Source organism: Chenopodium album, chromosome 1, assembly GCF_948465745.1.
Source record: "Chenopodium album chromosome 1, dcCheAlbu1.1, whole genome shotgun sequence".
In the NCBI taxonomy this organism is placed as follows: Eukaryota; Viridiplantae; Streptophyta; class Magnoliopsida; order Caryophyllales; family Amaranthaceae; genus Chenopodium; species Chenopodium album.
Window position 1 is genome coordinate 68,679,897 of NC_137834.1, and position 14,160 is coordinate 68,694,056.

Below are 14,160 nucleotides of genomic sequence, written 5' to 3' on the forward strand. Positions count from 1 at the left end.
CTTAGATTTAATGTTAGTACCTGCTAATGATCTTAATATAAACTGACTTCCATGTTTTATAATTTTTCGACGAAAAGGCAGACATTTAAGAGAAAGACCCCTAATACATTGAACCTTTATTTGGAACAAAAACATGAGAAAACTTCATCTTTCAAAACCATTAACTTGGCATATGGTGCAGCCTGAAATCTTCAGTGAAAACCCAACAGTGAAAGAGATGATTAGCTGTTGTGTTGTTTGGTTGCTCTCCTACCACATGGCTTACCTGAAAGTTTCAGATTGAATAGTAACAATTATGAGCAGTCTAAAACATACTTGCTCTGTCAAAAATTAACAGTCGCAATTACTATTTTTGAATGTCTGGTAAAAGGGAGTTGGAAACTAAGCATCAAAATAGTTCAGTGAGATAAATAACCTATCTCAGGCTGCTCTGTTTCACCAGTAGAGTTTCCTTTTGTAGGCAGAACCGGTGTCGGACACATTGTAGGGAAAGGAAAACTTGCAAGCGTTGAGGGTGCAAAGGGGTGTACACCTGCAGCAGGAGGAAAAGGCATCCATTGTGCACATGGAGTCGAACAGCTTGCACATACACTTGGTCTGAACGCCATTCCAACACCAGCTCCTATGCCTGGTCTGATGGGAACAGATTGGGGCACGCTCGAAAATTGCATACCTGGAGTTGCAACACAAGGCATATATTGTGCTAGGAATTCGCCTTCTCGGGCTTTCTTCATCATCTGATTAAAACAAAGGCTAATAAACAACCAAGTTCATTAATTCATGGTATAACATGTTTTACATGTAGATAACAGTTGTTCCATTTTTACAATAACGTACTGAGTTTTAGATTTTCAACCATAAACCATTACGAGTACTGTTATATAGGGCACGTACTTTCATTATTACAGTAAAAATTCAATCATAAACCATTACGACTACTGTTATATAGGGGATGTACTTTCATTTTTACTATAACATACAGAGTTTCTAAAACTCAATCATAAACCATTACGAGTAATGTTATATAGCCATATAGGGGCTATTCAAAAAAAAAAAAAAAATATAGCCATATAGGGGATGTACTTCCATTTTTACAGTAACATACATAATTTTAGAAATTCAACCATAAACCATTGTGAAAACTGTTGCAGGGGATGTGACAGACTATTCAAGAACGTCTAAGTAAAATAGTTGGCAAAAGATGCGAGACTTGCCTCAACTTGAAGCTTTAAGGATTTCACATAGTTTGCAGCATCTTCCAGGATAGAAGCTCGGTCCTTCTGTGATCATAGCAGCAATTTTAGTGAAACAATTAGTAAAAAAAAAGGCAGGATTTTAAAATCTGAGATGCGCATCTTAACTCGAGCTTGACTCACTCGATCAATACCTCTAGCTATATCTATGAATGTTAATTAGTCTAAAATAACTTAAATTAATTGATGTGAAAGGAAATTGAGTATGAGACCTTTCTACAATGGGGCATCAGTTCTTGTAGTGTTTGTATCTTTCCCTTGATCTTATTTCTTCGTCTCTGATCACAAGATAAGTAATTTAGAACAATTATACATAACTATTCTTATTTTTTAATTTGTACTCGTATTATGTTTAATTGTTATCACAATACTTTTCACTTTTAAACTGTTCATTCATACAATGACTTCTAATCGTATTTTCTTAGTAATAAATTTACAAAAGAATGTTACAATGTATATTTTCAATTACTCCATAGTTGTAACTTGTAAGCAATGCTCTTTTTACTCTTGTTATTACTACATATTAGAAAAGAGTATCAATAACAAAATTTGAACTTTCACTCAAAAAAAAACTTTCTGGTACTAGTAAAACATATAAAAAAAATATACAATAACCTTTATTACGGAGACCTACACCTGTGTCTCATGGTGCATTTTCAAATTATTTACTTGATGTTCACCAAAATAAATTTACTTGATATAACTTTAGCAAACACTGATATACTTAGTTAATAACGGTGTATGTTTAAAATATATATGTAGTAGAATTTTGCATTAAGAGCTACAAAGTACAAATTAAAAAGAGATGAAGTTAATATTTTATAAGAAGTATATTATATCAATCTGTATTGTTTAAACTAATTGATACTTTTTTTTTTTTTTTTTTTTTTTTTTAAGAAGAAACTAATTGATACTTCGTATTTACTAATTTTTAAAGTCAACAAACATATAAACAGAGTTGTTGTAATTATTAAAACAAACGGAGTCATGGACGTGCATCACGTGACAAAGGGAGCAACAAAACTTAGATTCCGTACAACGGGCTAACATAGGATCATGTATAAAAGTCAAAGTAACCTAAAAAGTCAAAGTTTCTTACCCTCTCAGATGTATTATGAACTTCGGCTGTTCTGGTACGTTTTATCTGATCAGTCCTTTGACCTTTCGAGCAATTATGCTCCATGACTGCACCCTAATACAATATTGAGGACAAAAATTATTAATCGCGCTTTCTTTTACATGAAATAATATAACAGAGTAATTATAAATTATAATTACTGTGTTTAAGCTTCAAGAAATTTATGCATTGCTGAATGAGAATTATTTCAATCTAAAATTATTTCAAATAATAATATTTCAATGCATGTTATTTAAAATTTTAATTTAAATAAGAAATGAAATTTAATTTTGGCCTGGTATTGATTAAAATTGAGATTGTGTATATAGTATGATAGGTCATAGTTCAAATCCTTCCCCTCGTTATGTTACTATTTTTTTAAGCACGTTATAGTAGTAGTTAATATTTCATTCATGTTTTTTATTTATCAATATTTTCGCTTTTGACTCTATCTATATACATCCCTTAAACATTTACTATGCATAATTTCCCTTTATTATATAAAGTGGGAGTATTATTCATGGACCAAAACTTTGTTATCTCAGAATTTTTACAATTTTATACACATACAATTGGTCAATTTCCAACAGTATCATCAATAATATGTGTTTAATTGAACGATGAAAATTAAAAACAATGCTAAAAATTCCTTATTTTTACAAGTAATTTCCCTTTCAATCTTCCTATCGTATTGTTTTTTACTTGCATATTGTTGGGAATAAATATACTTAAAGCTGATTAACAATTTATTTTCTTAGATCCCAATTTAATACGAGTAGGACCAAAAGATAGTATGTACTTACGTACGTATCTAATATGGTTTTATATATACCGTATGTTTCTCCTAATTACACACGCATATGATGCATCTACAGATCTACTCCATCCTATCACTTTAATTATAAGTATGTATATCATATATAGGAACCGAGGGGAGGGATTGGAGTCTATAGTATAAGTACGAGTATAAATTAATGAAAATAAACTAAACGTGACATAATAATGATTCTACTAATAAATTTGAAAACATTATTACTTGACAGAAACGAGAGGTATCCGCTTCACTCTGAGCGTCTTCTTGTTCAACATCACGACTCTTTTTCTTTTCGTCTTGAGGTGGTTGTTCAGCAAACTCGTCCAACAGCTCAACTTCTGAGGATATGCTTGGTTGCAATGTCATTTCCGGTAACCCTAACAAACTATTAGTTGACGACTGTGATGCACGGGTACGCCAATGGAGTGCCGTTTCCCGTACCCGAAACGTATCGGGGACGGGTACGGTACGGGTACGCCTAGGATACGTCCCCAAACCGTCCCCTTCAAAAGTGGTACGCCAAGGCAATTTGGGGACGTTTAGCATCTTGATCGGAAATGTATCGGGTACGAAAAAACCCAAATTCTGACGTTTCCTATGAAACCCACCCATATTTTTTTTTAAAAAGAAAACCCCAAATCAGTATAATACCTACCTGATTGTCGATTTTCCCCAATTCTTAAAAGCCCTAAAACTTTCAAACTCTGATTTTGTTCCTCCAACGGTTGGATCTGATTCAAGGCGGCGACCAGAGCATTGATACACGGAACACGGAACGACGGCGCGTTTTGTTTGTGGTGGTTCGCGATCTAGTTCGTGTTTTTATAGGCGAAATAATTTTCTATTTTCTAAAGTTTTTTAGATTTAATTAAAGCTTGAAAGTCCATTAATGGAGGAAAATGAAGAAAAAAGTGAGTAGAAGGAATGTCATTGACGGCTAACTCGATTTTTACAGTAAAACATAATGGTTGAGTGGTGGACCCCGCCCTTTTTATCTTTTCTAATTTTTAAAAAAAGCGGGTGTTCAATAATGATATTGAATGGCGGATTTTAAGGACAAAAAAACTGTCCTGCGGATTTTAAGGCACGTGCTTTCCAAAATTAAAGAAAAAGAACTTTCTCTCTCCTTGATTTTCTCCTTCATTCACTCATTCACGCTTTCTCTCTCCTCGTTTTTCTCTCTCTAAAAACCAGTTAACTGCGATTTCTCTCTCCTCCATTGTTGCTTTTCGAGCTTTTTCGAGCTTTTTCTCACTTTTCTTTCACTTGTGAAGTTGTTTATCGCTTAATTGTGGTTAGTTTACTTATTTTTTTGAGATTTTTGTTAGTTTAAATTGTTTTGGTTCTTCGATTTTTAGGTTTTTTGATTTTGATTTTGTTTTCGTTTTTTGTAGTGTTAGTTTCAGCAATGGTGAAGAAGAAGATTACAAAGAAGGCTGTAGATGCTGAAGAAGGTGTGTTTGTTTAATTTTTCATCATTTTTTCGAATTTTCAATTGAATTTTCGCTTATATATGTCGAATTAGTAGTGCATGTTATTTTTTATTGTTTTCTGTTGATTTATTATGCATATTATGATAATTGAATTTTAATTTTGAAGTTATTATGTTTAATTTTGCTTTATTTTATTGTTCATTGTGATAATTGGTTCAAAATTTGATATATATGTGTTGTGGTGTTGTTACATGTTAAACAAATTTTGCATGTTTGTTTTCAGAAGTTTTATTCATTATTCTTCAAGTTTTGATGTTAGGTTTTAGTTAGATTATGAGAATAGTATGCATATCTGCATTGTGTTTGTGTATATGTGTTTGAGTACCAGTAATATGTGCATTGTGCATTGTGTGTGAGTAATATATACATTGTTATTTATATGCATGACAAAGGTTATTTTATGCTTTGAAAAGGGTCACTTTATGCTGTGAAAAGGGTCACTTTATTCTGTCAAAAGGGTCACGTTTGTATTTAAAAGGGTTACTTGTTGTAGTTTAAAGGGTGACTTTATGCAGTGAAAAGGGTCACTTTATATAGTTAAAAGGGTCACTTTATATAGTTAAAAGGGTCACTTTATGCTTGTTAAAGGGTTACTTTTTTATTTAAAAGGGTTACTTGTTGTATTTTAAGGGTGACTTTATGCAGTAAAAAGGATTTTTATGCATATATTCTAAATTTTCCCCTGAGTAATTTGTGAATTTGTAATTTATGGTTATCCTCTGTATTAATTAGATATAGGTGGTTCAATAGGTGGATATCGTTATAAATCGCCTTCAAGGGGAAAAGGAATGGGTAAAGAGCCTGCTAAAAAGAACAAGACAGGTCCTGAGAAGGACAAAACAGAGTCTAAAACTGGGAAGTCTAACATTGTGAAGGCTAAAACTGTGAAGGCTAAAACTGTTCCTAAGAAGGCCAAAGCAGAGTCTCAGAAGGTTAAAGCATCTCCTAAGAAGTCTAAAATTGTATCTAAGAAGGCCAAAGCAGATGCTGAATTGCAAGTAGTTTCTGATTCTGATTCTGATACTGTTGTGTAAGTATAAATGTTTTTTGTTTTGTATTTTTTTAATCATATATATCATGATTCTGATTCTGATTCTGATATTGTTTTACTTATATTATTATTATTTAGGGAAAAAAGACCCTTGATTGCAAGGTGCAGACCACACACATTGGAATTAATGATGAGTAATTTTAGTCCTAATCAACAAAAAGCTGTTGAAGAAATAGGTTTTGGTGGTTTATTACATCTGAAATTGAAAACTTTGAATCGTCAAATGCTACATTGGCTGGTTGAACACTTTAATGGAGGTAGCTGCATGTTCACTATTGCTGCTGGTAAAGAGTTTGTAGTTACTAAAAATGATATATGTGATGTCTTTGGCTTGCCTATGAGTGAGATTGCTGTTCCTGAACTTCAGAAGAATCCTGAAGAAGGTAGTGTAGATAAACGTATCATTCAGTCATGGAGACATGATTATGGTCTTACTGAGAAGCAACCTCTACATTTGTCAAAAGTGGAGTCTAGGATGGTTGATTTGGATGATGGTGGTGAAGAATTCAAGAGATGTTTTGTGCTACATGCTATGTCTAGCTTCTTAGCTCCTACTACTAATAGGACTGTTTCATTGAAGTTGCTGAAGGCTGTGGAAAATGTTGATGAAATCAAAACATTTGATTGGTGTTCATATGTTTTGAAAAAATTAAAGAAGGCTGTTGTGAATTATAAGAATGATGAAAATGCTCAAAATGTAAGTGGTTGTTTGCTAGCTTTGCAAATTATGTATTTTCATCGATTAAATTTCCAAGGAGAAAAGGAAAGTAGTACCCTTCCTTTGATTCAACATTGGACTGATGCGAAGATTAAGAAGCGGATCAATTTGGAGATTAAAGCTGGTGATTTTGGGCAGGGACCATTGGATACCCTTACATATCCCGTTTCACAGCCTGAAGTTAGGGATCCTATAACTCCTGTTGTTAAGCAAACTTGTGGTCAAGGGGCTTCTACAAGTGGTAGAAGTGGCCGCATTCTTGCATTTGATCTTCCAGAAAGTGTGATGACTGATGATGAAATTAAAGAAATTTCAACTGATGTAAGTGCTCTTTTTTTTTTTTTATTTAGTTATTATCTCTTTATATGCACTAAAGTTACCCTTTTTGTGCACTAAAGTTACCCTTTTTGTGCACTAAAGTTACCCTTTTTGTGCACTAAAGTTACCCTAAATATTCAGTTATAAGGGTTACTTTATGCATTTTAAAGGGTAACTTTATGCATAATAAAGGGTAACTTTATGCATTTAAAAGGGTAACTTTATGCATATATCATGAATTTTCATTTGTTTTTTATTTTTATTTTTTACATTTGTATAGTTTCTTATTGGTTCATATGTTTGCAGGCTGTTCATGAAACATTTCTTTTGGTCAAAAGAAATATGGATGTATTATTGTTGGTTCAGTCACAGGGTTTTCAAACCTTGAGTGATATGATTGCTTCTCGCAGAACTGAATCATTATCCTCTGATGATCCTGTTGTATTTTCTCAAACACAACAGTTACTTTCTGATCCTCATTACCTGAAGCTTTTAGATGGTTTAATTGAGGAGTGTAACAAGATGAAGTCTATTCATGAAATGTTTCGTGATTTTTATGAACCTGAATGTCATAACAATGATGATCCTGATAATGAATCTGAAGAAGATTTGAATTTGAATAGGTCTGAGGATGATGTCAATGGTAAAGGAAAAAGTGTTTTGATGAATAGGTCTGAGGATGATGCTGGGCCTTCTGTAGCAAATGCTTCTAGACGTATCGTCAGAGGCAATAAATCTTTTTGCTCACTCGACTGTGGGCCAGTAGGTGTGGATGTTCCTTTTCTTACTCTGTTTTTGAGGTCTAATGCTCGGATTTTCAAGAAATTGCCCAAGTTACATCAGGAAATTCTTGATTATTGTTTACTGAAGGATGATTCAATGATGAGGAAGTTAAATGTCATTTTTTATAATAATTATATTTTATATGTTTTTTTTCCTTTATTTTTTTGTTTAATGCTTATCTTATTTTTTATTGTTGCAGTGAGAATCTTGTTACTATTGGGATGAATTTTTTAATTCCAAGAGAAGACATGGTATCCCTGGTAGCTCCACTTAGAATTAGATGGTGCATCATTGATTGCTACTGTCTGTATTTGAACGAGAAGGCATGTTTTGATTCTGGTCCTCGAAAATTCTTCTTTGGTGTGAGGCAAAGTGTAAGTAATTTGATTTTTTTTTTTATATGCACTAAAGTTACCCTTTATGTGCACTAAAGTTACCCTTTATGTGCACTAAAGTTATTATCTTTTTATATAAACAAGTTCTCATACTTTTAATAGTTTGCATTCTTGCATGTTTGTGAAAACATTGGCAAAGGTGAAGTTTCACAAGCTGTTAATGATTTGCACGGTTTATGGGAAGGTTGGGTGAGCTATGAGAATCCTGAATGTGATATTATGGATGCTGAACTGGTATATTTCATGATAAATTACTATCAAAACTTTAAAAAAGTTCTGTTTTGTGTTAAACTGTCTAAATCAGTGTTTTAATTTTTTCTGTTTCAGATATATTTTCCTGTTCTTATTGAGAATCACTACATTTTGTTTGTTATTGATCATACAAAAGAGGTGGTATATTATCTTGACAATATCATCTGGCGTGATGATGCTCTTGAATATACCAAAGAATTGTCTTCACACTTGGTATGTTTATGTTGATTTCATTGTTATGTTTCTGTTTACTTATTGTTTCCATTTAAATTTTTTTTTTCTTTTTTCTTGTTTTATTTTATTCTAAACTTTTATATTTTATGTCAGTGTGATCAAATGGGTGTTTTTCTCGGAAAAAGAAATCATCCAAAGAGTGTTCAGCTACCTTCTTATAGGTTTCAAATTGTTGAGTTGGAATGGAGAAAAGAAAAAGTTGACAATTTGGACTGTGGGGTGTTTGTTATGTATCACATGCTCCATTTTGTTGGCGAATCGTTCAAATTAAATGAACTCAAAACAGTAATTATTCATCTATTTTGTATGTATTTTTTCCCTTTCTAATGCTTTTATTAATTACATATTGATAAGTTTTTTTTTTTTTTTTTTTTTTTCTGTTGTGAGATTATTGGGAGAAAATTTCTGCGAGGTGAGATTTGTACGACACTGGTGCTGTGTGATTTGAATGAATCTAGGAATGATGTGTTGTCAGAATTAGAGAAGTTCAATGAGAAGAAGAAAGATCCTGCTTATTGCCAAGAAATTGAAATGAGAAGAAAGGATGCAATTGCTGCAAAGAAGAAGAAAGATAATGAAGAAAGAATAATGGCAGCTGAAGTAGAAGCAAAGGCAGAGGCAGACGAAGAGAATCCCAAAGGAAAAAGGGCAAAAAAGAAGACAGACAAGTACACTCCTTCTAAAGGGTGAAATGACTGTTAGAAGCAAAGGTTGATTAGGTCTAGGAGCATTTTTTGAACAATGAAAAAACTTAATGTTTGTGCATATACATCAAGTTAAATGATGTAATTAAACTTAGTGGTTAGTTTTTTGTTCTTTTGGAATACTGATGTATGTGCATACATTAAGTAATTTGAAAGGTTCTTGTGTATGTTTTTTGGGGTCACTTTTGTGCATAAAAAGGGTTACTTTGTGGCATAAAAAGGGTTACTTTTTATATTTGATAAGGTATACTTTTTTGGGTAGATAGGGTAACTTTTATGCATGAAAAGGGTAACTTTTATTGACAAAAGGGGTAACTTTTATTACTTGAAAGGGTAACTATTAACAAAGAGAAGGTTAATTTAGTGGATAGAAAGGATAAGGTATACTTTTTTTGGATAGATAGGGTAACTTTTATGCGTGAAAAGGGTAACTTTTATTGACAAAAGGGGTAACTTTTATTACCAGAAAGCGTAACTTTTAGTGGATATAAAGGATAACGTTTATGCATGAAAAGGGTCACTTTAATTCATGAAAAGGGTAACATAAGTTGATGTTTCCAAGAATTAAATATCTGCTAATAAAAGTGTCAATCACATTTTCATTAAACTTGTCATAGAGTAAAAAAACAAAAGAAAAATAGTTTAACAATACAAGGTATATTAATTTCAAAAAAAAAATGTTCAAAAAAAGATCTTAAAAGAGTCGTAAGTTAGGTGTTTTTGATCCAAATTCTGAATTTGGAGGTGGCAGTGCTGGTTTTCTTTTTCTCTTGCTTTTTTCAAGTCCTCCTTTTGCTCTCTTGCTTCTTCCTTTTGTTACAGCCGTTTTAGGATCAAGTATTTGTGGTACACTTGTGCTTGTACTCGATGCTGAAGAAACATCAGTATTGCTTTGAGTGCTGTCTGCCACATCAGGAATGTTAGAAGCAGCTTCTGTACTTTCTTTCTAAGCAGCAATAGCAAGTAAGTCTTCCACCATTTTAAGACTGTTTCTGAAGCTTAATAATACAAGGTATATTAATTTCGAAAAAAAAAATGTTCAAAAAAAGATCTTAAAAGAGTCGTAAGTTAGGTGTTTTTGATCCAAATTCTGAATTTGGAGGTGGCAGTGCTGGTTTTCTTTTTCTCTTGCTTTTTTCAAGTCCTCCTTTTGCTCTCTTGCTTCTTCCTTTTGTTACAGCCGTTTTAGGATCAAGTATTTGTGGTACACTTGTGCTTGTACTCGATGCTGAAGAAACGTCAGTATTGCTTTGAGTGCTGTCTGCCACATCAGGAATGTTAGAAGCAGCTTCTGCACTTTCTTTCTGAGCAGCAATAGCAAGTAAGTCTTCCACCATTTTAAGACTGTTTCTGAAGCTTTCTTCCATAAATGCTCTTGTGTCTTCATTTTCTTGACTTTTTAAGATTAGATTGTAGTATTTCCTCATCATTGTTTGCCTCCATGGAATATATTGCTGTTTAGGATCCTGATTCTTCAACCTATCCCATGCCTCTGTTTTTGCAAACTTAGTCCATCTTTTTGAAACATACTTATCTGGTATTCTTGTTACTGAATGCAAATGTAGAATTCTGATGCAATGATAACATAACCATCCAGATGCTTCAAAATTTTTGCAAGTGCACCATACAGTTTGGCTCTCATGTATATAGTTTACTTGATGTGCAGACCATGGCTTGTCTTCTAGTGTTACTTGATAAAGTAGGCATTCTTCATTACTGCCTAACATCTGAACAGTTGTTGCCATAGAGTATCCAAACTCCTCTTCAAAATCTCTAAAGAGTGATAAAGTGAAAACCTGTACATCAAAATCATGTAGGTTCATTTAAATTGCCATATATTAGGTGTAATTTATGTAGTTGTCAGTTAACTTTTTACCTGTGCAGCATGCTTTAGCATTCCAGAGAGAGGCAATGAAGTGAATGCTATTGACTTGCTACAGGTAAACTCATCATATTTCTCTGTGCTTCTCCAACGATTGGTTGTCTTCTTAAATATGGTATAAAATTCTGTCAAAGTAGTTGTTTTACTTGCTCTGAATCCTATAGCATGATTAGTGCTTTCACTCCTTTGTGACGATAAGATTCCTGCTGAAAAGAAATCTCTACTAAGGGCAGGACACCATTTGTCTTTCAACTCATACACTCTTTTGTACCAAGAGTGTTCTGTCAACTCATATTTCTGCAACATTGCCTGCCACTTTTCTTCGAATTCTTGTTCTGTCACACACATCTTTAAGCACTGGTTGAATGCAAATTTGAATTCTTTGTCTTTTTTAAGAGCTCCAAATCTGGTTATGGCATTTTGCTCCAAATGCCATATACAAAGTCTATGCCTTGTATTTGGAATCACCTGCATTGAAAATAAAGGGGTCACTTTATGCTGTTAAAAGGGTTACTTTATGCACTAAAAAGGATAACTTTATGCAGATAAAAGGGTAACTTTTATGTGAAAAGAAAAACTTTATTGTCAGATCTCAAATCTGTAAGATGTCAATATAAATCTTTTACCTCCAGAATTGCATTTGCCATTGCTTGGTCCTGGTCAGTGAATATTGAAGTTGGTTTTCTATCCTCCATAGCTTTGAAGAAGGTTTGTAATAACCACACAAATGAATCTGTTGTTTCATCCCCAATAAAAGCACATGCAAACATACAATTATGCCAGTGGTTATTTATGCCAACAAATGGAGCACATATAAGATTATATCTGTTGGTTCTGTATGTTGTATCAAAGACAAGAACATCTCCATATATCCTATAGTCTTCTAGCATCATTGAATCTCTCCAAAAGATATTGCAAATTCTTCCTTCTTTGTCAAACTTCACTCTAAAAAAGAAGTTTGGATCCTCTGATTGTTCTTGACTTAAAATGTTCACTAAAGTTTGAGCATCTCCAGCCTCAATTTGTTCCATTCTTAACCTTGAGCAGAAATTCAGGTGATCTACAACACTATGGCCTACATTCTGTTCTCCTCCAGCCTCTGTAGCCATGTAATAGTAAGTGTCCATTGTAGTTAAACCTGAAGATTTCATTGTTTTGATTGCTTCAGTTTTTTCCTTTGTCATTTTTCTTTCAGAACGATGCAAATAATGCCACTGTGGCTTTGTTAGCTCGTGGTTATGCTGAATAACATGAGACACCACCTCAAACTGTCCTTCTTTATTCACTTTTGCTCTTATGCATGCCTTGCAATTTGATCTTGTAATGGCTACTTGTCTTGGCTTTCTTGCTTTTACATTTACATCCTCTTCATCAACCATTTCAACTAACTTTGTTTTCTTCTGACCTGAATGTCTCTTTCCCTCAGCAGAACACACATAGTTTTTCTCAGTTACTATTTTTGTGTGTTGTTTGAATCTAGTTGTATGTTTTCTTATTGAAAATCCCAGTATAGCAGCATGTTTTTCATACAATTCCAAAATTTCTTCAAAAGTTTCTCTTACCACACCAACAAATGATCCTCTAAGATCTAAACCAGAAGCATCAATTGGATTTGTATCTGTTATTTAATACAAACAAATCAGATAATAACCACAGCCAGCATAAAAAAGGGTAGCATTCGTGTGAAAATAGGGTAACTTTTATGCATGAAAAAGGTAACATTTAGGCATTCAAAGGGATACTTTCTGCATACAACTTGAATTTTCAGCATACAATTTGAGTGTAACATTTGTGCATAAATAGGGTCACTTTTAAGCATGAAAAGGGTAACATTTAGACATTCAAAGGGTTACTTTTTGCATACAATCTGAGTGTAACATTTGTGCATAAATAGGGTCACTTTTAAGCATGAAAAGGGTAACATTTAGGCAATCAAAGGGTTACTTTTTGCATGCAATCTCAAAAGTTCTGCATTCAATCTGAGGGTAACATTTAGGCATAAATAGGGTCACGTTTATGCATAAAAAGGGTAACAATTATGTATTCAAAGGGTTCTTTTTAGCATACAATCTCAAAAATTTATAGAAATTACCTTCAGTTGCATTTGTTTTGGTTGTTTGTTCTGAATTTGAATCAATTGATTTATCAGGAACCACTTGATTTTCAGCATTGTGTATTGCGTCTTCTGCATTATCAATTGCTTCTGCATTGTCTGGATGGTTGAATATTGGTACGAATTCATCTCCAAAACAATAAGTTTCTTCTTCTTCTATAATCGATCGATTTAAATCGATTTCAAATTCAGTCTCAACTTGCCTCTGTTTTTGTAGCAATTCGTGAATGAGATTGCTGCATTTTGTTGTATCGAAAGTCGAATTCTCCATTGATGATCGATTTCTGCAATTTGTAAGTTTTCTCACCTTTTTTCTCCTCGATTGATGATCGAATTCTTCTATTTGTGCGTTTTCTCACCTTTTTTCTCCTTTATTGATGATCGATTTCTGCAATTTTTGCGTTTTCTAACCTTTTTTCTCCTCGATTGATGATCGTTTTTTGCAATTTTTGCGATTTCTCACTTTCTCTCTCCTCCATTGTTCTGCGTTTTCTCACTTTCTCTCTCCTCCATTGTTCTGCGTTTTTTTGATTTAGGTATAAAATTCCGTGATTTTAAATTAAGCTATTTTAAAAAAAAAAAAAAAAAAAAAAAAAAAACAATAAAGAAGTTGCACGTGAGAAAAACCCGATGTACAGTAAAAATACTGTACACCGGGTACATGCAAATGGAGTTGTTCTTTTTATTAGTACTCCTAGTTTTACTCTATGTTGAGATTGTTGACTGTGTACAATTGTTTATCTTTTCTTTTTATTTTTATTTTATATTTAGTGCCTAGTTTTTAGTTATGTGCTGATGGTAGTGTACAGTATAGCATTTTATTTATTTTTTTGGTTAGATAGCTTATTATGGAGTACTTTTCAATTAAAGTCTAATAATTTAAAAGTTTACTAAAAAAGAAAAATCTAATTTTAAAGTTGTGCTGTATGGATTAATTTTTTTTTTAAACAAAACTTTTTTATGGATTATATATATATTTTTTTGCCGTATCCGAGCCGTACCCGTTTTTTGAAATTTTGATTTTGCCGTATCC

At 32.9% G+C, this 14,160-nt stretch overlaps 3 protein-coding genes and 1 long non-coding RNA gene across 9 annotated transcripts; 2 read left to right on the forward strand and 2 right to left on the reverse strand.

Annotated features, from left to right (window-relative positions):
- Nucleotides 1–3: 3 nt before the first annotated feature.
- On the reverse strand, nt 4–4,166 carry LOC145557550 (uncharacterized). Of its 2 annotated transcripts, XM_081618726.1 has the most exons (6): nt 3,407–4,166; nt 2,353–2,445; nt 1,466–1,531; nt 1,215–1,280; nt 416–737; nt 23–265 (listed from the first exon to the last, which is right to left on the reverse strand). In XM_081618726.1, exons 1-6 carry the CDS (start codon nt 3,794–3,796, stop codon nt 222–224), a joined length of 981 nt encoding a protein of 326 aa, XP_081474852.1. In that variant the 5' UTR covers nt 3,797–4,166; the 3' UTR covers nt 23–221. The 2 variants fall into 2 exon arrangements, with proteins under 2 accessions (XP_081474857.1, XP_081474852.1); XM_081618731.1 differs by lacking the exon at nt 1,466–1,531 and having other exon boundaries at nt 4–265.
- Nucleotides 4,167–4,278: 112 nt separating this feature from the next.
- Nucleotides 4,279–9,301, forward strand: LOC145557520 (uncharacterized). 5 transcript variants are annotated; one of them, XM_081618700.1, is made up of 10 exons: nt 4,279–4,478; nt 4,579–4,638; nt 5,410–5,707; nt 5,807–6,767; nt 7,071–7,654; nt 7,747–7,921; nt 8,045–8,176; nt 8,270–8,407; nt 8,522–8,713; nt 8,816–9,301. In XM_081618700.1, exons 2-10 carry the CDS (start codon nt 4,593–4,595, stop codon nt 9,116–9,118), a joined length of 2,829 nt encoding a protein of 942 aa, XP_081474826.1. In that variant the 5' UTR covers nt 4,279–4,478; nt 4,579–4,592; the 3' UTR covers nt 9,119–9,301. The 5 variants fall into 5 exon arrangements, with proteins under 5 accessions (XP_081474826.1, XP_081474836.1, XP_081474821.1 ...); XM_081618710.1 differs by having other exon boundaries at nt 5,428–5,707; XM_081618695.1 differs by having other exon boundaries at nt 4,279–4,638.
- Nucleotides 9,302–10,184: 883 nt separating this feature from the next.
- On the reverse strand, nt 10,185–11,463 carry LOC145557545 (protein FAR1-RELATED SEQUENCE 5-like). The gene is made up of 2 exons (XM_081618721.1): nt 11,009–11,463; nt 10,185–10,928 (listed from the first exon to the last, which is right to left on the reverse strand). Exons 1-2 carry the CDS (start codon nt 11,360–11,362, stop codon nt 10,185–10,187), a joined length of 1,098 nt encoding a protein of 365 aa, XP_081474847.1. The 5' UTR covers nt 11,363–11,463.
- Nucleotides 10,315–13,704, forward strand: LOC145557564 (uncharacterized). The gene is made up of 4 exons (XR_014092306.1): nt 10,315–10,453; nt 11,017–11,072; nt 13,164–13,244; nt 13,345–13,704. It is a non-coding gene; the product is annotated as an uncharacterized LOC145557564 (long non-coding RNA).
- The last annotated feature ends 456 nt before the right edge of the window (nt 13,705–14,160 follow it).

Coding starts and splice junctions, on each gene's coding strand:
- LOC145557520 (XM_081618695.1), top strand. CDS start 4,593: ATGGTGAAGAAGAAGATTACAAAGAAGGCTGTAGATGCTGAAGAAG. Junction 7,922..8,044: donor TCTTTGGTGTGAGGCAAAGT/GTAAGTAATTTG, acceptor TACTTTTAATAG/TTTGCATTCTTGCATGTTTG. Junction 8,177..8,269: donor ATATTATGGATGCTGAACTG/GTATATTTCATG, acceptor TTTCTGTTTCAG/ATATATTTTCCTGTTCTTAT.
- LOC145557550 (XM_081618726.1), bottom strand. CDS start 3,796: ATGGGTGGGTTTCATAGGAAACGTCAGAATTTGGGTTTTTTCGTACCC. Junction 1,532..2,352: donor TTCATAATACATCTGAGAGG/GTAAGAAACTTT, acceptor TCTTGTGATCAG/AGACGAAGAAATAAGATCAA. Junction 738..1,214: donor CCTTAAAGCTTCAAGTTGAG/GCAAGTCTCGCA, acceptor TGTTTTAATCAG/ATGATGAAGAAAGCCCGAGA.
- LOC145557545 (XM_081618721.1), bottom strand. CDS start 11,362: ATGTGTGTGACAGAACAAGAATTCGAAGAAAAGTGGCAGGCAATGTTG. Junction 10,929..11,008: donor TGCTAAAGCATGCTGCACAG/GTAAAAAGTTAA, acceptor TTTGATGTACAG/GTTTTCACTTTATCACTCTT.